General features: G+C 42.4%; 3 protein-coding genes across 3 annotated transcripts in view; 1 reads left to right on the top strand and 2 right to left on the bottom strand.

The window, feature by feature from the left end:
- The window catches only part of kcnt2b (potassium sodium-activated channel subfamily T member 2b), a 39,972-nt gene extending 32,710 nt beyond the window's left edge, over window positions 1–7,262 (top strand). The window contains exons 19-30 of the mRNA XM_008295113.1: window positions 326–650; window positions 735–840; window positions 924–1,096; window positions 1,619–1,690; window positions 1,873–2,007; window positions 2,094–2,205; window positions 2,993–3,094; window positions 3,206–3,289; window positions 3,374–3,502; window positions 4,741–5,086; window positions 6,938–7,022; window positions 7,145–7,262. Coding sequence (XP_008293335.1) covers window positions 326–650; window positions 735–840; window positions 924–1,096; window positions 1,619–1,690; window positions 1,873–2,007; window positions 2,094–2,205; window positions 2,993–3,094; window positions 3,206–3,289; window positions 3,374–3,502; window positions 4,741–5,086; window positions 6,938–7,022; window positions 7,145–7,262 — 1,787 coding nt within the window. The remainder of the gene's footprint in view (window positions 1–325; window positions 651–734; window positions 841–923; window positions 1,097–1,618; window positions 1,691–1,872; window positions 2,008–2,093; window positions 2,206–2,992; window positions 3,095–3,205; window positions 3,290–3,373; window positions 3,503–4,740; window positions 5,087–6,937; window positions 7,023–7,144) is intronic.
- A 3,700-nt stretch (window positions 7,263–10,962) lies between these two features.
- Window positions 10,963–16,136, bottom strand: LOC103367174 (E3 ubiquitin-protein ligase TRIM39-like). Its single transcript, XM_008295127.1, has 6 exons — window positions 15,708–16,136; window positions 15,419–15,514; window positions 13,599–13,829; window positions 13,496–13,518; window positions 13,285–13,403; window positions 10,963–13,144 (listed from the first exon to the last, which is right to left on the bottom strand). The coding sequence occupies exons 1-6, from the start codon at window positions 16,134–16,136 to the stop codon at window positions 12,585–12,587; spliced, it is 1,458 nt and encodes a 485-aa protein (XP_008293349.1). The 3' UTR covers window positions 10,963–12,584.
- Window positions 16,137–16,843: 707 nt separating this feature from the next.
- Window positions 16,844–21,160, bottom strand: gipc1 (GIPC PDZ domain containing family, member 1). The gene is made up of 7 exons (XM_008295112.1): window positions 20,929–21,160; window positions 19,914–20,477; window positions 19,633–19,818; window positions 19,266–19,446; window positions 18,772–18,884; window positions 18,604–18,685; window positions 16,844–18,511 (listed from the first exon to the last, which is right to left on the bottom strand). Exons 2-7 carry the CDS (start codon window positions 20,211–20,213, stop codon window positions 18,360–18,362), a joined length of 1,014 nt encoding a protein of 337 aa, XP_008293334.1. The 5' UTR covers window positions 20,214–20,477; window positions 20,929–21,160; the 3' UTR covers window positions 16,844–18,359.
- Window positions 21,161–22,527: the final 1,367 nt, after the last annotated feature.

Here is a 22,527-nt window from a genome sequence, read left to right as displayed (position 1 = left end):
ACTATCTTAGACAGCAGCACGGTCACAGCTGTCAAATTATACAGTTTTTGCATTGGAAATCTATGTGGAAGATAAAAAAAAAAAATCTTTGCTTTGCAGAAGAATTAACATGTATCTGATAATAAGTCACACTTGATAAGAGCAACTGCCAAGTGAGCTGAAATGTCAGATACTGTGGCTCTACAAACACACCACCTAGTGGAGAAAATGACCAGCTCACTGGTTTTCAATGCTCTCATTACTGTGTGTGTTCTCAGATATCTGTGTTCCTTTCTACAACTGAATTCAGAGTTCGAGCATCACTGCGAGTGTGTGTGTGTTTCAGGCACAGTTGCCATCGACCTGCAGGATTCCAGCGACAGCAGCCCAGAAGGCCAGGATCCAGGAGGCACAGGGCTGGGCAGTGGGAGAGGAAGCAGGAGCAGCTCCAGGACAGAGATGGGAGGTGCCAACACCTTGGCTCTGCCTGCCATGGGAGACTCAGCAGAAGAGAGACGGCACAGCATTGCCCCCGTCCTGGAGCTGGTGGACGGTGTCAACAACCCCACATTTGACCTGCTGGGAGACCAGTCAGAGGACGAGGGAGGAGAGGAGGGCAAGGAGGACAGCGACAAAGATGAGAGCGCCCACTGGTGGGGTCGACACTGCGAGTAAGTGCACTGTTTGCATTTGTGCACATGGGTGTGCTGAAATAAATATGTATGCTCAGATGTAAATGTGGGCTTGTGCTGCAGGTGGGTGAAGGGTTACCCGCTAAATTCTCCATACATCGGTAGCTCACCCGCACTGTGCCACCTTCTACAAGAAAAGATGCCTTTCTGCTGCCTGCGCATGGACAAGGTGAGGAAAATAGATGGCTTTGCTGTCTTTGCTTTACAAGCTGCCACAGCCATCATCTAGTGACATTGTTGTGTCTCTCCTAGGCTTGTCACCACATTCCTTTTGAGGATGCCCGCTCCTATGGCTTCAAAAACAAACTGATCATTGTGTCTGCGGAGAGTGCAGGGAACGGTCTTTACAACTTCATCGTGCCTCTACGGGCCTACTACCGACCAAGGAAGGAGCTCAACCCCATCGTGCTGCTGCTGGAGAGCATGTGAGGACATGTGTATTATTTGTCGTGATGCAGTAGCTATTATTGTACACTCAGCTTCAAACAGAAACAGATTTACATGGTAGTGTGTTATCCAGAATCGTTGCTGTGAGCGTGACGGTAGCGCTACAAATCTAGGTTGCACAGTATAGTAAAATGAGTTCCTCCGTAAATAGCAAGTGGAGAAGAAAAATGTGGCTATTTAAGGTCACAGTAAACATGATTTGTGAAATGTTGAATGCTTTCAGGACAATGTGCTCCACAATCCTGTGTCGTGTTTTGTGGCTGGTACACAAACACAGTCGGCCAAATGAGAGTGGAATCCAATAAAAAGGCAATAAAATGCTGAGTCACTTCAGTGTAGTGCTGTTATGTTCAGCTTTCTCTGCAGGCAGTTTGGCTGTGTTGTATTTTCAAGACTGAGTGAGAGGGGTCTGTCACTGTGAGAACGCTGGCTTCATCATGGTTTGTGTAAATCTCTACTGGTGGGACTCTCAAGTCTATTTGTGTTTTTGATTGGATCAGACCTGAAGCAGACTTCCTGGAGGCAATTTGTTGGTTCCCCATGGTGTTCTACACAGTGGGCTCCATCGACAAGTAAGGCAGAACAAATCCCCCAACTGATTTACTTCTTTATTTTCGTCTTTTATTATGTCCTTAAATATTATTCTTTCATTCATTTCTTTCACTTTCATAGGACTTAATTTCCTCTTCTTCAAAACTGATCTTATACTTCCTGATCCCTTTCCCACATCCGTCTCTTTTAACTCTCTCCACAGTCTGGACAGTTTGCTGCGATGTGGAGTCACATTCGCTGGCACCATGGTGGTGGTTGACAAGGAGAGCTCCATGATTGCGGAGGAGGACTATATGGCTGATGCAAAGACCATCGTCAACGTCCAGACCTTGTTCAGGTCTGCTTTGCCCGTAGTTTTTCTCTCTCACACTAGCTTAAGGTGCTTTTTTTTTTCTTCATTCTGTCTCTGTCTATTCCTTCCAGACTGTTTCCAGCTCTTAGTATCATCACAGAGCTCACACATCCAGCCAACATGCGCTTCATGCAGTTCAAAGTCAAAGACCACTACTCCCTAGCTCTGTCCAAACTGGAAAAGGTAACAGCTTCACAACTTCAAAACTTCTGTTTTCTTGTGATCGTAATGAAAAAAGTAAGAGGAAAAAAATACCAGCAGGTCTTTGTTTCACATTATCAGTTGATGTAGAAACAAAAAAAATCAAAACACTGTAAATGATGCTTTGTTTTAATGAAAAATCGCAAAGATCTTTTGTCCTAGCCATTATATATATATTTTTTACAGTATCGGAAAATGTATAATAGATCAGAGCCTTGTGGTTTTTTATTCTTTCCCCCATTTCAGCTTGCCTTTTTTTAATATCTCTTATTGCTGTTCATGTTGTTCTCTGTGTGGCAGCTAATGAATTCCCCCTTGGGCATCAATAACATTCATCAACAAAGCAGTAAATTAGTCACTGCTTGACATCACATCTTAAAATGAATTTCAATATGGGAGTAACATTATTATGAAAAAGATATTGCCTCACGGTAGGAGCGACCTTTTGTGGATTTCCAGTCTTATCTCGATGCATGTTGGGGGGTTTTCTGGTTTAATCCCACTTTGCAAAAACATGCAAATCAGATGCAGTGCGAAACTGTAATTTGACTGTGAGAATGAATGTCATTTTTTTAGCATTAACTTCTTGAGTGTCATGTTGCCTTCATCCCGGTGCATGCTGAGGGAGGCTTGATGCTGTAACAGTTCAAAGAAATTGTTTTTTAAAAAGATGATAGGTTTTCGCTATCTCTTCATCTGATCTCCTTTGTGTGCGTGTATGTGTGTGTGTGTATGTGTGTGTGTGTCTGTGTCTGTGTTTGATCTGCAGAAGGAAAGGGAAAAGGGGTCCAACCTGGTCTTTATGTTCCGCCTGCCCTTCGCTGCTGGGAAGGTTTTCAGCGTTAGCATGCTGGATACTCTCCTCTACCAGGTTTGCCAAACACACTCTCACTTAATAACAAAGATCCCTCATCCTTAGCATTTGCTAAAGTGCAAAGTGTGATCTACTTGTTTTGATTTGTTTGTTGTGTCATCCTGCCAGTCATTTGTGAAGGACTACATGATCTCCATCACCAGGCTGCTGCTTGGTTTGGACTCCATGCCCGGCTCAGGTTTCCTCTGTGCTGTAAGTAGCCAAACACTTGCGGCTTGGATTCAGCCTGTTGGGATTGCGAAGTGCCTCTTAGAGTGATTATTGTTTGTTTTCTAGATGAGAATCACAGAAGATGACTTGTGGATCCGCACCTATGGCAGGCTCTACCAGAAATTATGCTCCTCCACTGGAGACATCCCCATAGGCATCTACCGTACAGAAGCCCACAAGCTTCCAGTCTCTGAGGTTAGTCACTTCTCTTGCCTAGTTCTCAGTTTATTGGCTAAAAATGTTGTGGTGTTCAGTCATCCAGGTCATGGTATATCTAAGTGCTAAAACTAAGACAACTGGGCTTGCTTTGGTTTCCTAAAGATACTACTGCGTCCCATCCAAAAAGGCTGCTTCAGTTCTAACAGACTAGTGGGGAGTTCCAGCCATTAGGGTTACCACTCACATCTTCCCATCCTCATCTGGAGGACAGGGAACATTTACTGGAGGACAACAATGTACACATTTGAAGACTGATGATTCAAAAAATGACTGAATGAAGCCTTCTATGAATAACTGGAACAACCATCACTAAACTGAGGATGTGGTCTACAGCGCCACTTATCAGCCTCTTGCAATGCAGTTCTGAGATCCTTCCTCAGACAGCTGTGCTCGCTGGGATCCTAACGACTCACATGATTGGTGGGTTTAAAAGCCTGGTACTCCCCTCCAGTTTGTTAAAACTAAAGAAGCCTTTCAGATTAAATATCTTTGAGAAGCCCATGTAAGTCTAGTGACCTTTGTTTCGCACTTAGAGCAGCTACAAGCTTCACTAAATCCCCCAGTGTTAATGTAAAGGATTATGAGAGACGATACATTCAGATGATTTTTTTCTAAGCTCTCTCTCTTCATAAAGATCTTGGATTTACCTATATATTGACTGTAAAAACTCTCACTGTCTTGCTTTCCACAAATATAACTGGAATTAAATACAAGCAGCGTAGCATTTCCCCTAAGATAAATTTTAATGGAGGCATCTTTCATTCTAATTCAATTTGTCCATGTTTTGCAACAAATAGATGCAGAGTTTGGAAGACACCGAGAGATGTGGAGACAGTCAGTCATCTCAGTTTTGACATGTTCATTCATTATGTGAGACAGATTTATAAAAATAAGAGAAAAACCACTTGCATAGTTGAATGAAATCTACATATATTAGACATGCTGCAGTGGGAACTGACAGCTTTGCTAATGTGGTACTGATAAGAAAACATCAAGGCAGGATGGATAGTTACACAAAAGATACTTCAGATTGATTTTTGTACCTAAATAGGGCTTCTTTCATTCATCACTCATGTCTACTATGACAAGAAAGTATTCATTCCTTTTTATCTTCAAACGGCACTGTGGAAGAACTTTAGATTTAATATAATCTGTATGATAGCAGGTTGATTGCGCCACATAAAAATGACAGCATGTGGTTATGTGTGTCTCAGTCCCAGGTATCCATCACAGTTGAAGACTACGAGGACACCAGAGAACCCAGAGAGCCCCTTCTGTCCCGGACCAGCACCCATCGTAACTCCACCTCCTCGGAGCCCATCTCCACCTCTTCCCACTCGTCAGACCACCCGCTGCTGAGGAGGAAGAGCATGCAGTGGGCACGGCGGCTGAGCAGGAAGGGGGGTCGGAGCTCCAGTGGGGCCAAAGGGGGTCCGGGCAGCGCGGCAGAGAGGATCAGCCAGCAGAGACTGACCCTGTTCAGGCGCTCAGAGAGGCAGGAACTCAACGCCCTGGTGCGAACAAGGATGAAGCATTTGGGCCTTTCTCCAACTGGATTCAGTAAGTCTGCAGCAGTTGATTCTGATCCTGATTCAGCTGTATTTTTTTTTTTTTTTTTACAGTGGAGGGATGCAACAAACTACAAATATCCATGTACAATTCTATGTGTACTTGCTTTACTTATTTATTTCCATTCAAGCTACTTTATATTTCAGAGGTTCATATTGTACTCTTTTCTCCACATTTATTCGACAGCTATAATCACTATAGTGACTTTACAAACTGATATATAGCTACACAAATAAACACATGACAAACACATGATGCATGGTAACCCTCACCCCCTCACCAACTGGGGTGCCTGTGGTGCCCAAGCTAATCTTTTTGTTATATCTCACAGGTGCTTTGTTCTGTCTTTCCAATTTTTCATGACATTATCAGTCATTTAATTCCTAATGACGTAATAGCAGTGTTTTCTGTTTCAGTTTTAATTAGTGATTTTTAAAAATATCCCTGTATTGGCATCATATGGAGCAATTTATTGAGTTCACATTTGCCTTAAGTCCTACTTTAAAATATCAGAAACTCTGTCAGTCAGTTTGAATAAGACAGGTGTAGATTTCCTCATGTACTCTGTCGACGACCCTAAATTCTGCTCTTCCTAAAATAAGATGATGTTCAAAGTCCGAAATGCAGTACAGGTATTCATGATTAAATGTGTTACTGCTATCGCATTTAATGTTTATGTTCTATTTTAGGAGATGAGACTAAAATAGTGTGCCGTGCACATGACTGACATTCAGTCGGTGCGTGGTCAGGGCATGTTGTGATTGTGCACGTATGTAGCCATTTTTGAGGCTGCAGATGGAGAGAGTGAGAAGAAGGGATATGCAAGGGAAAAGATCTGAGGAGATTTGCTCTGTTTCCCACGGCTCCAGATAGGTTTAGGTGCAAGAAATCTAGAATATATCTCTATAATATAGATTTGGATTACATCAGGGTTAGTTTTATCGGCAACAGTGGCAAGCAGGTGAAGATATCAAGATAAATAAAAGACAAATAATGTTTACTTGAAGTTTCTGAAAATGAAATGATTTCACAATGAAAGGATGGCAAATAAATACAAATGTGGATTAGAGCTAATATTTGTATTAAAGAAAAGTATCTCTTTTTCATTTTATACAAAATGCTAATTTCATTGTAGCCTACCTAAAATATTATTCTTGTTTTTTCAGATGACATTAAATAATGTTTCAAGAAGAAATTACTTTATATTCTGGTGTGATGTGTCTCAGAGCAGTTTATTGGCAGTTAGTTGGTATATGTTAAACATGCTGGTGTGATGAGGGTTAAAACTTGAATAATACAGTGTTTTTACAAATTATCTTTTTACACATTAACTGAATTAACTCGGATCCCCTTGGCACATTTCAGATATCTACTGAATAATAGAAGATTATTTAATATTTAAGAAAAGCATTAGGGAACATTGCAAGAATAAATATACAAATTTGTGCAACAGAAATGTGCTTTCCCTCCCTCATTAAGCCTCACATAAGCCCCCTGAGATATCTACAGAGGGCGGCCAAACACATTCATGCATCAGTAGGAACAATTTAATAACGTCACATCTCCTTATAGGAGTCTGCAGAGGGAGCCCTCTTAGTGCACTAAGCTGATAACAGTTTTACTCAAGTGAAGGATCTGAGTAACTCACTCACTGCTATTGTTTACTGCCTGTAATGCTGTTTGTATTTAAGTGGTGTCCATTTTTATCTAAATTTGTCTTCCTGTCAGGTGACTTACTGTAGCATTGCTTCTATTCTGTGTATACGGATGCAGCACAGCTTGCTGTATATCCTGTGCGTATTTTATTTCCTGCCTCACTCACCTCTTTTCTTCCTGTGTCAGATGGGATGACAGACCAAGGGAACAGACTGTCGTACATCCTCATCAACCCTTCTCCAGACACCAGACTGGAGCTGCATGATGTTGTGTGAGTACACACCACCACGTGTAATTAAGAGCACTGCAGAAATAAATAAATGAAAACAGCATGAAAGCTACAAATATTACATCATTATATTCGCTGTCTCCATCTGTGCTCCATATGTGCAGGTACCTGATCAGACCGGACCCCCTGTCCCTGGTACCCAATCAGGGGAGTAGCAGGAAGTGCAGCGCCGGGCTCTCAGAGAGCCACAGGTTCGATACACAGGACAGCACCCATCTGTGAGAGACAAAAAAAAAAAAGACTAATACACTGTCAAAAACACTGCCAGAGAGAGGTGAAACAACAACAACAACAACACAACCGTGAAGGAGAAGCAAACATGGTGAGATAGAAACGGATACAGCCAGGTGGCACACAGCCTTCGTATTTTCTCCACATTCAGTCTCGGTGAACTCAGAGGTGCCACACATGCATGGACCTTTTCTATAACTACGGGAATGTTTTATTTATGCACCTATTTTCAAAGCGGAGAGCTGCGGACACAGAAGTGCATTTAATGAAAAACTGTATGTAACTATATCTGTGTATGTGCATGTTATGTACTGCATCATGTACTGTATGTGCACTGTGTGTGTGTGTATGTGTGTATGTGTGTATGTGCAAGTGTGTGAATGGATATGTGTGTGTGCTTATGGATACAGAGCAAGACACTGCCAATTTTATTTGGACAGCCAAAGGAACCTGCTGCCAAATGCAAGTCAAGGGATGTATTGTTGTGTCCTTTTCTGTCTTGTAGGTGTGTTTTGTCACACTTAATGTCGTTTGGCGTATTTGAAAGTGGCACTACAGTCTACACATCCTGTTTTGTTTTGGGGGGGTTTTTTTGTCTTCACAACAGAAAACCTTTTTAAAACTTTTTACCTGTTGCTCCCACCGTTACGACGCACACATTCATTTTACGCTCACCAGCAGCAGAGGAATCCAAAGAGCACCAGTCTCAGTAATGGACATAAGTAGACGGTGAGCTTACATTGTCACTGCAGGGCATTCAGTCACATCGCTGTCTGAAGGTGAACAAACCGGACCTGAGTTTATTGTTTGCCGGATTTTTTTTTTTTCCTTAAAGTCCCGCTCTCTCTCTGCTTCTGTCGGTCAGTGTTAGCCATTCTGCCTCCAGCTTGCTTTTACTGACATGCATGTTAGAGATGCAGGGGATGGACAAAATAACAAGAACATACACTGTAACATACGACCATCCAGTACAATAGCCCTGCAATAAATACTACCTTTGTGAAGCTTATAATGTAACACTTTTGAGGGAGTTTCACAAAGGTGTTGATTGAATTCTCCAGTTTGAAGCTGAGTTATAAGCTTTACAATTAAATATTTGCTGTATTTATTGCACACTGCTATAATTATCCACTTTAATAAGTAATTAGTTTGCAGATTTAGACTTTAAATCTATATTCCAATTTGTTTTTCAGTCAGAAAAATGTCTTATTTCTATGAAAAATGTGCCATTTTGATCATTCTGCCCAGTTGAGCTTTATTTCTTAGAAATGTGAGATTTTATTCTGTTACATTAAAGTAAACTTTTTGTTACTGTGGAGATTTTTGCTGTCTGTTTATCAAGGATTTGCAAACTTCTGTAAATCTTTTGCCAGACATTCAGAAGTTGCTGTTGCACATGGAAACTGTGCAGCCATGTGGCGGGAATGCAAGCCGGCATCTCTGCCAACACAACTGCTGTAGCTTCAGTGCCATTATGACAAATGAAAATATGTACATATTAAAGTCAGTCCATATAGCTTGTCATTGCTTTGTTACTGGTGTCAGTCTGTGCAGCTATAAGAGGAATCTCTTCAGAGGATTTCACCCTCTGGGTTAGTATTTTAGCTAAACATAGAACCACTTGACATCAGTGCAGTCACTTTATTTTCATATCTAAATGAATCACCTAATTGTCTGACACAGTATGTCTTTTGTGGTTTTCTGAGATCACATTCCCAAGCTATTTTTGCTTTGATGCATCAACACTGTCTATGACTCATACTAAATGGCTCTAATTCATCCACTGTGCCGTCCCCAAGCACACAAAGGACCACACAACACTGCTATGTGTGTTACATCAGTTACTTCTGTGCTCCCATATGACTTAAATAAGCAAAAGTCTATCATGAGCCTTCATGTGTGCGCTGTTAAGATTGTGTGGACTAAAGAGGGAGTGTGTTTTTAGCTCACCGGACAATTCCTTTATGTTCAGGAAGTCCTTTGCTTTGTTTTGCTCTGCATTGTTGTTCTCAGGGCTTGAAAAAGGCAACATGAATCACTCTCCTCCTCTTCATTTTGCATGTTTACACATCATCACCATTATCGTGCTTGCTTTTATTATTTTCTGTCATGAATGTGACTTTGCCAGCTGGGAGTTTTTTTGTTTTTGTTTTTTTTGTACTTTCTTTGATGGAAAGTCCTCAACAAGAGCGTAGTTTACACATGCCTGATATGTACTTGAGGCACACACACACATACAGCAATATGAGAACATGGGTGTGGCCAGGCTAAAGAATAAACAATCAACTAAGGTGGAACATAAGAACTCAAAACTCTAAGCAGAATGAGGCAGAGGAAATAATACCTCGCAGGAGCCAACAGAGGCCTAAGCCTGGAGATGGTGACACCAAAACTTGCAGATGGATCCACGGTTGAGGTGAGACTCTTAGCTTTTTTTGAATCAAATAAGAGGATCTGTATTTCAGCTCTCTAAATTGTGGACTTCAGAGAGAAAATTGCAAAGTTGTGGTAACTGACCGGACAGAGAAAAAGCAAAAATCCTAAATAAGGCAAAAAAGTAAGTGCAAGTGATGGACAGTGTGTGGAATTAAAATGCTTCTTCTGTAATTGCAGACACTGCAGACACTGGGAGGAAACATGATAACATCATCTCTGTCATCTGTCTGGGTAAGAGCTTTATGTTCTTCTGTTACCATCTACTAAACCATCCATCCTGCCCTTATGACCATGCCTGAGCACACGCAGGACTCACCTCTATGAGCATCCCAGTGTTCTGATATTTATCCGACTGTCCACTGCTGACAGCTTTCTTTTTCTCTCTGTCAGACGCTGCTGACCTTTCGTGGCATAAAAAAAAGTGCGCCCAGCAGTTGGGCTCTCTGGTGGGAATTGGGGGCTCTCAACCTGTTGATTAACAACACAGGGTTTCTGGCCAAAGGCACCCTGTGGGACATCATTTCCGAGGGCACAGAGGACACCTACAGCAGCACGGAACCCCTGAATAATAAAGCAACAGCAGAGAAGCACAGAGTAAGTATCATATCTGAAAAACAGAACTTCAATACGACATTTTTTTAAATTAAAAAAGTGCTCTTGCCAACTGTCTCTCTTTCATCTTTGTTAAACCCCGCCTTACCTCCACTGGAAGCCGCAAATTTCCTCCTACGTCACCTTCCCTCCACCTCCTATTGCATCGATAAGTTAACTTAGAGCAGGGGTGTCGAACTGTGGTCCTCGAGGGCCACAGTCCTGCATGTTTCAGATGTTTCCCTCTTCCAGCACACCTGATTCAAATGATCAGCTCATCATCAAGCTCTGCAGAAGTCTGATAACGATCCTGAACATTTGAATCAGGTGTGTTGGAAGAAGGACACATCTAAAACATACAGGATTGCGGCCCTCGAGGACCAGATGTCGACACCCCTGACTTAGAGCCTGCTAACATTATAACCTGCTACTCAAAGGCTTCATCTTCCATTTATAGAACTACTGATACTGTTCCTTTTCCTCCTTTTCCTACCACTCCTCGCCTCTTGGGCAGATTTCAAAATGCAGACACAGTGAGGGGTTGAAGAAGGATGAGATCCTGTTTTCTGTGCTGCATCCCAGCTGACATGGGTGGAGAAGAGGCGAGTCAGCAAGTTTCCTCTGACCTCCACGGTCCCTCCATAAAAGACACAATGAAACAATGTAGGAGGAACCAGAGTTGGCTCTGAGTGAAATTTCACTTTATTGCTGGAGAAACAGTGTTAACGTCACAGTGTCTGATTTCACGATCTAGACACAGAGGTTGAGTGTTAATGCAATCACTGTGTGCTTTCTGAAAATAACAAACCAGCTAGAGTGGTTCATGTTCAGTCAACACAAACCACAGAAAAAGGTATGTGCCTGATGTTGATTTTCAATTGGCATGTTTTGCTCTGAACTGATTTTTATCCTGTCGTGTTCACACCTTGTGCTTGAAATATTTGACCATTTGTAGATATTCAAAACAACATCCATGGGGTTACACAGGATTATCAAGTTAGACAAAGTTCATGAAAAACATACAATTTTACATTATTAGTAATTAACAATATGTCAGAATCACATGTATAAAACTAAAAAAAAATTCAATTTGGTTTATCAGGCTATAGCATGACAAGTGCCATAGCTACACCATACTTCCTGACTTTCTTGTTCAGGATTATTAAATACACCTGAAGAATGTTTCACATGAAAGCGAGGCCACTTTGATTTTAATCTGCTTGTTTAATCTGCTGGAGATCCTCCAACATGTAATGCAGCATTGGCTTGTATATTAAAACATCAATCTTTTCGACTTCCTCTATCTTGTTAAAGTGTCCTTGTGGTGTTTTTTACACGCTAGAAGACAAATTATTAAACAAAAAAAGAAGTTAACAACATGATGGAGCACTACTGCCTTGAAACTGCAGCGTACTGACAACAGTTTCAAACAGATTCAGATTTCTGGGATGCCATATGTAAGAAACCTAAGAAACCATCCTGTCACCTTGTAGGGTGGAGATTTCAATATTGTTATCATTCCACAGAATCAGTTTCCAGTTCAAGCTTGTATGGCTGAATTACTCCAACATTACAACTTGCTGTTATGTACAAATAGTAGTTTTACATTGTTTGAGCAGAGCAGTAGGCGAGCTGGTGTGCTCCAACTGCAACAGGTGGGAGGTGGTGGATACAGAGAGAGGCAGGAACTGCATAGGTGCACGAATTCTAGAAGATGCAGCAATTTGGAGTTACATCCAAGCCACTTTAAGGCAGGAAGGGATTATTTTCTTAGAAAAAAAAAAACATCTAAATGGGGAGTTTTGGCACATAAAGATGAGGTTTTTAGGGGTTAAATCAGTGACTGGAGCGTCACATTTGAGGGAAAAGGCAAATGTGGAGCATCATGTAGCTGGTCTTCAGTTACAATATACATGGGATTGTGTGTTTTAGTTAACTAAGAGTGAAAATAATTGCATACTTATGTGAGATGTACTAACTGTGTGTCTGTGGCCACCAGGGGGAGATTGATGCTCAAGATAACTTGTGACCTCCCTGACTGAGAAGCAGAATGGAGGTTTCCTGGATTAAGATGGCAAGTCCATCCGCTGGTAGCTTTAAAGCGTCACTTTGAGTTTCATAAACTGCAGTCAGTCAGGAAATGAACCCAAGTGAAATAAACCAATTATTGTTGTAATTACTCTGTTTGTATCGTGCTCATGTTACACACATCATCTGCTCAATTATTCACCCCGGGGAATTTCTACATTTTAAATACCCTCACATCCTGTGTAAGGTGTTCTTAAATCACCACGTCGCACTGTTCCACGCCGCCACCTTGGCGGGGCAGATTTTAAGAGGGCTGGGATTGTTGCCATTGATGTTGGCTCCGGGGCAGAAGAAGGGGTACATCTTCTCAGTGAAGAAGTCAGTAAAGGCGTAGATGGGCGTCATGCTGATGGGGTTGGAGAAGGTCACCTCTCCAGCGTCGTAGTCCAGCTGCACCCTCACTCGCGTCAGCTCCCCCTCCAGGTGCAGCGGGGTGCTGGGCCTTGTCATTGCCGAGTACTCGCCCTCGTAGTGAGAGATCATCCAGAAGCCACCCTCGGGACAGCCCGAGATGCGGCCTTTCCTGTCGATGGACTCCTTGACCACCCCCAGCATCCAGTCCACCTTGTCGCCCACCTCCACCTCCCAGGCGTGGCGACCTGAAGTAAAGCCCTCGGAGCCCAGCACGAACACAAAGTGGCCAAAGCGTTCAGGATTGTCTGGGAGCTTCAGCAGGGAGCCTCTGTTGGCCACACTGGTCAGGTCTGCAGAGAGGGACAGCCAGGAGTAGGCGGTGTTGGGGTCCAGGGTGATGGGAGCTAAAAGGAAAAGAGACGATGCAGATGGTAATTTAGTAAATGCAGGTCAAACTACTGATTTAGTAAAACCTGCTCCAAAGCAACAAAGCTGAGTTGGTTTCACGCATAAATTCCACACACAGAGTGAAGTGAGCGCTTACTGTACTGAACCAGCTCCATCATCTTCTCCCACACACGGTACTTTAGGGAACTGACATGCTTGGCCACATTTATAAGAGCTCCTGACACTTTTTCGGGATCCTTCTGCGGGATCTGTGCTCTGTGAAAGCGAAACAACAAACAGCACTCAACCAACACTAAATAACCAGCAAGATGAAGCTGGTTTGAGACTACACAAAAAAAACCTCCTACCTTTTCTTTGTGTTGACATAATTCTGCAATAACAAGACAGAGAATTACAGCGTGTCGCACAATCACATGGATCAAGAGAAGGAAGCGTTTAAAACTTACTAACCTGAAGGAAAAGAGCATCGCTGGATGCAATCTCATTCTCGATGGCAATGACAGCGTGAGAGAAGGTGAGGATGTCTCTGGTGATGCTGTCAGACTTCCTCTTTACCAGGTCTTTCCTCTCCTCGTCCTCCTTCTGCAGGACGGCCAGCCGTGCTGCCTCCTCCTTCTGGAGAAACTCCCTCAGCTGCTCAAACTCTTCTCTGATCTGCTTCTCTGTGGCCTGAGTCTGGTTCTAGCACACATGGAAATACAGATCCACACAGAAATACAATGAACTTTTGAATGAATGTTTGAACTGCTGCCATCAGGCCAACGTTTTCATTAAAGGAAGAACCTCCAGAATGATCAACAGCTTCATTCCACAAGCTGTCAGAATGCTCAACTGCTGATCTAGATATGCAAACACTTGTTTATTTAAATTGCTCTAAGTTATTGGATCCTGAAGAAACGCTCTTTCATCTTGTATGTACAGCAAAATGACAATAAACTTATTTGATTTTGATTTGATTTGAATACACTGATACTGTAGTCTACTAATCCTGCCTTATTTATGTCAGCGTCTGTTTTTCTACATCTAGCCCCTAGCCATAATCAAATATGTAATATTTATCCTTATTTAGATTTAAATGTATTTTGTGGCCATAAAACAAACAAAAAAATTCCCATCATACCATATTATGACTTCATTATGACCCTGTTATTTCCTCATTCGCTGTGGTTTATATACCTCCCTTTTCCCCTTTTTTTCCCTAAAGCATCTTTTCACATCCATCTAAAATATATTATACGCGAGTCATTCTATCTCAAATCGTCAGCTCTAGAAAGATTTCTGCTCAGTCATCTCTGATTTGCTTGAGGACTTTAGAGCAATGAAATGGATATTTATAAAGATATTTGTGAAGTTTTAGCTTGATTCTGAAAATGTCTCATCCACACCACAAATTCAGACGATGTTTAAACATCAATATATCAGAAGAGTTTTTTTTTGCAATTGATTGAGAGTTTGAATCTGTAATATTAGACAAGTAGATCCAATAGTCTCTGATTATGGGTGATAAATATATATATATATATTTAAAAAACTGGAGCCGTCATGAAAAGTCCCATCTTTGAGCACACTTCAACAAGAAATGGATATGATTGTAGATTCTGAATCAATGAGAAAAAATGAAAATCGAAGGGAAAATTCCAGACCTATTTTTATCTTTGATAGTTTCTGAGATAATGTCATATATTAAAAAAAAAATGTTGTCAAATTTATCTCAAAAAGTACTTAATATATCAATTTAAAATTTCACAGATAAGTGGTCTGCAGAAAGAAAAGTGCTCACCTTGCAATTAGTGGACAACCTTCTCTTTCACTTGAGCACCAGCCCTCCATTATAAATACCATTTGACCGCCAGATACCGTTTTAAACATCCATATTTTATGATAATAATTTAATAATAGTTGGTGCGTGAATGTGTGTGTGAATGGGCGAATGAGAAAACATTGTAAAGCGCTTTGAGTGCTGCTCAGGCAGAAAAGCGCGATGTAAGTGCAGTCCATTTACCATAATAAAGTTCAAGGCAACTCAGAGATGGTCGAGCAGAAGGCCGGTGATTCTTTGAGATGCAATCACCCATCTACATAGCGCTTAATGCTCTGTCAAAAAAACACCTCCACCCAATGTGAGTACTTAGAAACAGCTTGAATAACAAGGTACGTGGCTTTCCTCACACCTGAACTGACATGTTTACACACCAACAAAGCATGGCAGAGTCACGTCAGAGGCCATGCTGGTCCTCTTGTGTTTCATGGATCTCTGTGTTTATTGATACCTTGATGTGCACAGTTGTGTCATCACACTCCTGCTTGGCTTCATACAGGCGACGCAGGTTTTTCTTTAGAGGAATCAGTTCTGTCTTCAGCTCTGCCTGAGGGGTGAGAGTAGAGGAACCGTCAGACATCCTGTGGTCATATTCAGACTAATGCTGCTGATTTCTTTGCTGAGCACAACTGATGAATATGTCACGAATAACCACGTTTCTAAATGTCACAGCAGTAATTAGAATGCCTAACCCCATCAATGACTGTGAACATGTTGTCAGTCTAAAATGAGTACTTTACCTTGAGATCCTGAGCTCCTTCATCCAGGGGACAGACTTTGTGTCCCTGGTGCTTCTTGGACGTGTGACACACTAAGCACAGGACTTCAAAGTCATCCAGACAGAAGAGTTTGAGAACTTCCCCATGTGTGTCACACTTCTCCTCCACCATCCCCGCCTCCTCCCCTGCACCGCCAGCCCCCGTCCCATCCGTGGCCGTCCTGCGCTCCTTCTCCCTCAGGAAGGTGTCGGCCACATTCTTCAGAGCCAGGCTGACCGTGGGCTCCGTCAGGGAGCACTTCCTCCTGCAGATGGGACACTCCCGCCTGGCCTTCTTCTTGTTCCAGAACTGCTGAAGGCAGGCCCGGCAGAAGCTGTGGCTGCACTTGAGCACCACAGGATCCTTGAAAATCTCACAGCAGACAGGACAAGACAGCTCCTCTTCCAGCATGGAGCCGGAGCGCGAGGAAACAGCCCGCGGTCGGAGGAGAGAATTTGCCTTGGAGGTCTGGAGGAAGGACAGTTTCCCGGGCTGAGAGGAAGCTCGTGGGCGCGACGCCATGGCAGGTTCCTGTTGAGGGGAGCTGGGGTTGTGTTGTACAGAAATTAAAGTCTGTTAGAAAGACACTGCATCAAGTCCACAGTCATCTGGACACATGTCATGAGCAACTGGGCCTATATATCAACAGGGACTTGAAGAACTGGTTTACTTCACTTATAGTAAATAAGGGACATGTCATCATCCCTCAAAGCCAAAGCAGGGCGCTGAGTGAGTCAACAGATTCAAGATGGTAAAGAACTCACAGCCTAAAATGTTGCTTATACAGATGTATAAAATACCAGCTGTATTTTGAGTTGAACTGGGATGGATCTCTTCAGTTTGCCACCTGCTTTAGATCGAGGCCTGTAAGTGACCCCGCCGAGTTTGACCAGCACTATCGGGTTCACCCAAGGTAGATCTGATTACATTACCTCTCGAAGTGATTTCACTGTCTAGTTAAATGTCATCTATATTTCAGGAGTACACAGGGGTGAGAAGAAACACAAACACCCTCGGGGATGGTTTCTGTGAACGTTGGAAAACATTCCAGCTGAAAGAACCCAATCTAAATAAACACTTTCCGATTGCGGTACACAAAACAAAAAGAAAAACTGCTATGTGGATGTTATTATTGCATTATATTTGGACATTGACATCAGTGTAATACAAAGCCATCAAAATAATGTATTCATCTTAGTGTTACAGTGTTCTAGCATCAGTTTCATTACATTTAGATATTCATCATCTCTGAAACAAAACTACAAAATAGCTTCATACATTTGGATACAATGGAAAAGGTCATCACCCACAGCTTTTTTTAAGACGTGTGTTTACCTAAACTGAGTAGTTGGTGCCTGGTTTTTTTTTTTGCTTTCCATGAACAAGAGACGGAAGTCATTTGGTCTCACTCTGCTCCAATGACAGTATATTTGTTTTTCTACAAAACACACCAGAATGCAGACCTCTAACAAAATGTACAAAATAAAAAGAAATGAAGGCATTTTGTTCTAAACAGATCCACTTTCTTTCTTTTTTTTTTTTAAACACAACTACTCCATCTCTTCACTTTCTATTCTTTAATACTGCTCTGTGATAAAGTAGTTGCAACACAAGATCAAATTATGTCTGTTACACAACCCTTGTTTTTAAAATAGACGTCACATCACCTCATATAAAAAACACTAGCTATATAAAAAAACAAAAACAAAAAAAAAACAAGTCGACACAATCCACAAACCTGGAAAGCAATCAGCTTCTCCTTCTCACATAATAACCTTCAATAAAAAGAAAACTAACACTGATTTTCTTCAACACTGTCAAATGCATGAAAGACAGGAATATGCAGCCGTTTGCACAGTTAAGTTCATTACAGCATGGAGTGTGTTAACGGTGAACAAACACCATTCATCTTTTTAGTCAGGAGCTACAATTTACTAGGACCCCCTCTGCAACCACGCTTTGCTTCTTTTTTTTTTTTACTTTTACCTAAAAAATAAACAAAAAAAATCAGCAGAATTCATTTTGAAGATAAAAATGTAACAGCACATGCTTGTAAAACTGATCCATGACAGTAACATCAAGTGGTTCAGGAAAACACTGTACTTCGGGGAGGCCGACACCTTGTAACTGTGCAATAACTCACCGGGTGAGGTACAGTGCAATCTATGTTCACTTCTGTTGTTGGTTTACAGCGCAGTGCAACACAGTGCAATGTGGGAAAAAACATTTTCGCTAAATGTCAAAGATCTACTTTGTGTTAGCCGTTGTCTTTCATTTTCTCCCATTTTAGAAACCTGTGCTGTACATGTTCCACTGCCAGCAACTACAACAATGACATGCAGGTTCATGTGACGCGGTCAAAGGAAATGCTCATCGGCGTGCTTGTAGTTTCTGGAAAAAGCTGGAAGACAAATAAAAGCACTTGGGAAGTCATCACAGTCACCTTCCTCTCCAACTAAACGATCATCCTTCTCGTCTAGACAGAGTCTCCCAAATGGGTGCGAACTCACAAAAATAGAAGGAGTATACACTGGAATAAAATCAAACTCATGACGGTAGTGGTGTTTTCTAGTAGTGCTGAATGTCATGGGTGTAGCGGACACGCAGGTCACTCTGCTCCGTTAGTTTCTGTGGTTACACCCGGCCAACTTTAGCATCGCCAATGGCACCCCAGACGTCGAAAACAAACTCATCAGGGAAGGCAAAGTCTCCCAAGGTTTCGTCTAAAGCCTCAGCGAATTCATCTGGGTTCTTCTTGTCTTTTCCCAGCTCCACCATGGTAGCCGCTGAGGAGACAGAGGCAATATTTAGCGAACATAAAACGGAAAGTTACACAGTAAATATGACACCTGTAGAGCCGAGACACAGAGACACACACCCAGTTCGCTGTCTCTGATTCCCATGTAGCTCTCAAGCAGGTCATCCACCTTCTCAATGGCCTTTTCCTCAAATGCAGACGGCTGACAGGGCAAAATTGAACAGAATTATATTTTCTAAATAGCACAAAGACCAGTTAGTAATCAACAGAAGTTGTAGGCACGCTTACCAGTTCCTCCACAGTGGCAGGACCTTTGGAGCGCAGCCGAAGGGTCCCTCTGCCGGTCCCCAGCTGAACCCCCGATGAGGACCTTGACCCTCCTGACCTCTGGCCGATCATATCTGTGGAACACATTTAAACAAGTTCAGATATTCTTTAACGCTTTGCACAGTTATAAGAAAAAATGTACTTTTTCGTCTTTATTTTGTTTGTTTGGTCCTGTATGATCCTATTCAGGCTGCTTCATGTACTAACTAAGCCAAGCTTGTTTGTATTCATTGCAATAAGATCTTAGATTACCAACTTTAATTCTCAAAGCCACACTGAGAGCAAATAGAAGATGTAAAGGGCATTTACACAGCTGCCAACATGATATGCTATTACTGGATTGTTACACGAGTACAGAAAGTGTGCAGAGTTATTGTCCAGGAAGTGCAGATAAGACTGAGCAGACTGATTGTGGAACTGAAACTTCACATCATGCACCTTCCTCCCACACCTACCAAAGGCTTTGAGAGGCTCCACTAGCTTAATGGTGAAATCCTTTCCCTTTGGGAGCTCCTTCAGCATCTTGGCCACTTCATAGTGTCGACAGCCAATAAGGCGATGGCCATTGATCGACTCGATCATATCACCCACGTTGATGACCTGGATCTGGTGGATAATGCTCCCCTCTCGGATCCTCTGAAAAACAGAAAATCTCCAACAGTTAGGTGAATACATTATCCATCTCATTGCTTTCTCCCTACCACGAGTAATTTCACTCCATGGGCAGTAATTACAACCCAATATAGCCCTGGGTCATGCTTTTTCCTGTGGATACTTGAGTCAACAGAAGTACGTTTTCTTGGCCCTTTCAATATTCCTCACCTTGATGAAAGCGTAGCCGGCTCCATTATCAGTGATCGTCAACCCTAGTGCATCCTCCCCTTTGTACACCTCTATTTCCTTGCGTTGGCCTTTAATGTGGGCAAAAATAAAGTCCTCTAGCCCAATCTGACCTCCCAGCAGTTTATCCATGTCCACCTTGTGAGTGTTCAGTGTGCAAAACATAACCTGTGAACAGACACAAACACCATTTATGGTAATGAACCCCAAACTATAACCCATATGTCCTCCTCACGCCCATCACTATCAGCAGAAGGACTCACCTCAGACGGTGGTATCCCAAAGGCCTCACCAATCTTGGCATAGAGCTCCCGCACGTTACTGAAGCCCTCGATGCGGCCTGTGGGGCTGCCGTGAGCAAGTTGGGTATGGAAAATGAGGCGAGGTCGCATGCTGTTAGGTGGAGGATGCAGACCATCAGAGGTGGCACCTTCTCCCAGGCCAACAACGCCTCCATCTAGGCCTTCCATACCTGCCACATTGAGGCCTGCGCGGATGGGCTCCGCTTCCTCGTTCTCAACTAGCGGGGAGGCCTTCTTCCTTCTTCCCAATCCCAGAGGCATAGTAGTCCTACGGTGAGAGCAGAGGGAGTGGAGGGCAGGAGTCTGCTCGGGGGAGTTACGCTACAGTCCAGACCAACATACACCTGTTCAGCCAAATCAGCTTCAGGTCTGTTGGATGTCCAAGTCACAGCAATGGTATTGTCCTCCAGACCAGCTCAAAAGCTGTCTTAACCAGGCACTGTATGGATTTAGAAATCCACACATCAGAGCAGCTCACATAGCTGGATCTGTGGAGTCCAGCAGGCTGCAGTAGGACGTCCTCAGCTGTAACACAGACACAAACTCCTTCATGTCCATTTATTTATTATAGGAATACCTTCTCTGGTATAACAGGGCAGTTTGAACAGTCAGTGCTTCTACAATCTTCTACAAAGTGCTAACATTGAAGAAATATTACAATTAGCAGTGCTCGTGTTTACCATTAACCACACGCTGTAGCTTGGACAGACAGCACATTAAACAGCTAATGCTAACTGCTAGCCCCAAGACACATTTCCCACATCTTTCACTTCCAGCAGCACAAACACTGACAGCTCTCCAGTAGCCAGCAGCTCGGCGTACAGCTAGCTAATAAAACCGGGAGCTTAATCAGTGACTGTTAATCCCCGTCGTTGGTGAGTTATCACCTTACTATTTCTGAAGTGCTGAGGTTACTTCGCTAGCTAGCTTAACCAAGATCAGAAACGAGTAAACATGGCAGGCCAGTCATTCTTACCGGAGCAGGAGTTTTAGCCAACTATCGTTAGCTCTTCCTGCTAGCTTAGCCTGCCAACGGTGTTGATGTCGACTGTCAAAACAGAAGGTTACGCCTGTATGGAAAGCCCGATGCCTCCTCAGCCCTCCGCCCCTGGCAGGCTGCGGTCAGATGGGCAGGTAAGTCCGGTGTGCGTGTTTCGGTATGCTGCTGGAGGGTTAGCTTTGTGCCAGGCAGCCCAGCAGGGGAGGAACGCTGACGCCTTCAGGTTCCCTCGTAAACACCAACTCCCCCATTGGAGCGGCTGTTTTGAAGATTAACAAGTAGAAGAAATAAGAGACAACTGTGGGAAAGGTTTAAAGCAGTCGTTTGCTGGATGTCGTGTTATATTAACTTCAAAGAGGGGGAAATATGAATCATAAGTATGCTATTTATGGTTTAAAAAAACAAAACAAAACCAAAAAAAACGGGTGTGTCTCTAAATAACATGTACTTAGAGGCTGTGCATAAACTTAATGTAAAACGTCTCATTGTTTAGTGTAAACACAACCGGACGTGACTTTGTAAAGGCGCAGTTTAGTGTTTCCCTCAACGTACCGTTTGTTGTTGTAGCAGTAAGGACACAGCTCCCCCTGGTGGACACGAGCCTGAACTTCTGGCTGTCTGCCTTTTTTTTGCATCAAGCTCTTAAGGAAAAAAAAAAAGTAGCTTTCACTATTTTTTTGTTTGTTTGTTGTTTACATGTGGCTCACACTAAACCACGTTCATTTCCTGATATGTGAAATCTATATTCTACCTGTGAAAATACAATAAAGGGATAATTCACAGTTGTTGTTTTTGTTGTGTTTGTTGTTGTTTTTCCACGTGTAGACCATATTAGATCTAAAAGCATTATATTTGGACAGGTCAAAATCTGCATTAAAATTTCCCAGAGGCAAAAAATTCTTCAAAGCATAGTTTCTAAATTGTAAAACTATTCTATTCTATTTGTGCAATTCTTTTATTAATGTATTTTAATGCAAACAGATTAGAACAGGTATGGCATAGAGTTGATCAGGTTGTTGATTGTGGAATGTTAATGGCTGTGCATAGCTGCTGGATATTGGCAGGAACTGGAGCACGCTGTCCTATACGCTGATCCAGAGCATCTCAAACATCCTCAACAGGTGACATGTCCGGTGAGTATGCTGGCTGTGCAAGAACTGGGATGTTTTCAGCTTCCAGGAATTGTGTACAGATCCTTGCAGAAGTAGATGTGTCACTCACTAACCCAGATTTAGACAAATTTGTGAACAATATTTGAGAGAAGTAGGCCTTTTGTGTACATAGAAAACGTCTCAGATCTTTGAGTTCATCTCATGAAAAATAGGAGCAAAAACAAAAGTGTTGCATTTATATTCTTGTTCAGTGTGCATGTTTCCAGATTGTTGAAGTGAATGCTGTTATGTGAAGGGGAAATATGAAACAGAATAATTTTTTTAATCACCTCCACCTGAAATAATTAATCACAAATATAACTGATGATATATGTTAAAGAAGCTTACAGTGAATAACTACAAGGCTCAGTCTCACCTTGACACTTATGGACCTCAGTAAACCATCAATTAAATAAGAAAATGC

Source organism: Stegastes partitus, unplaced genomic scaffold (assembly GCF_000690725.1).
Source record: "Stegastes partitus isolate 25-593 unplaced genomic scaffold, Stegastes_partitus-1.0.2 Scaffold1020, whole genome shotgun sequence".
In the NCBI taxonomy this organism is placed as follows: domain Eukaryota; kingdom Metazoa; phylum Chordata; class Actinopteri; family Pomacentridae; genus Stegastes; species Stegastes partitus.
The sequence above is the reverse complement of the archived record's forward strand: the minus strand, read 5'-3'. Positions and strand labels throughout refer to the sequence as shown.

Bases quoted from the DNA above. Each gene is read 5' to 3' on its own strand.
- LOC103367174 (XM_008295127.1), bottom strand. From the start codon at position 16,136: ATGCTGGAAGAGGAGCTGTCTTGTCCTGTCTGCTGTGAGATTTTCAAG. The intron at 13,519-13,598 runs GTTAGTAAGTTT...TTGTTATTGCAG, and splicing joins GCGATGCTCTTTTCCTTCAG to AATTATGTCAACACAAAGAA. The intron at 13,145-13,284 runs GTAAGCGCTCAC...TTTTCCTTTTAG, and splicing joins GATGGAGCTGGTTCAGTACA to CTCCCATCACCCTGGACCCC.
- gipc1 (XM_008295112.1), bottom strand. From the start codon at position 20,213: ATGCCTCTGGGATTGGGAAGAAGGAAGAAGGCCTCCCCGCTAGTTGAG. The intron at 19,447-19,632 runs GTGAGGAATATT...TCTGTTTTTCAG, and splicing joins CCGGCTACGCTTTCATCAAG to AGGATCCGAGAGGGGAGCAT. The intron at 18,512-18,603 runs GTGTGTGTCTCT...CTGTCTCCTCAG, and splicing joins AATCAGAGACAGCGAACTGG to CGGCTACCATGGTGGAGCTG.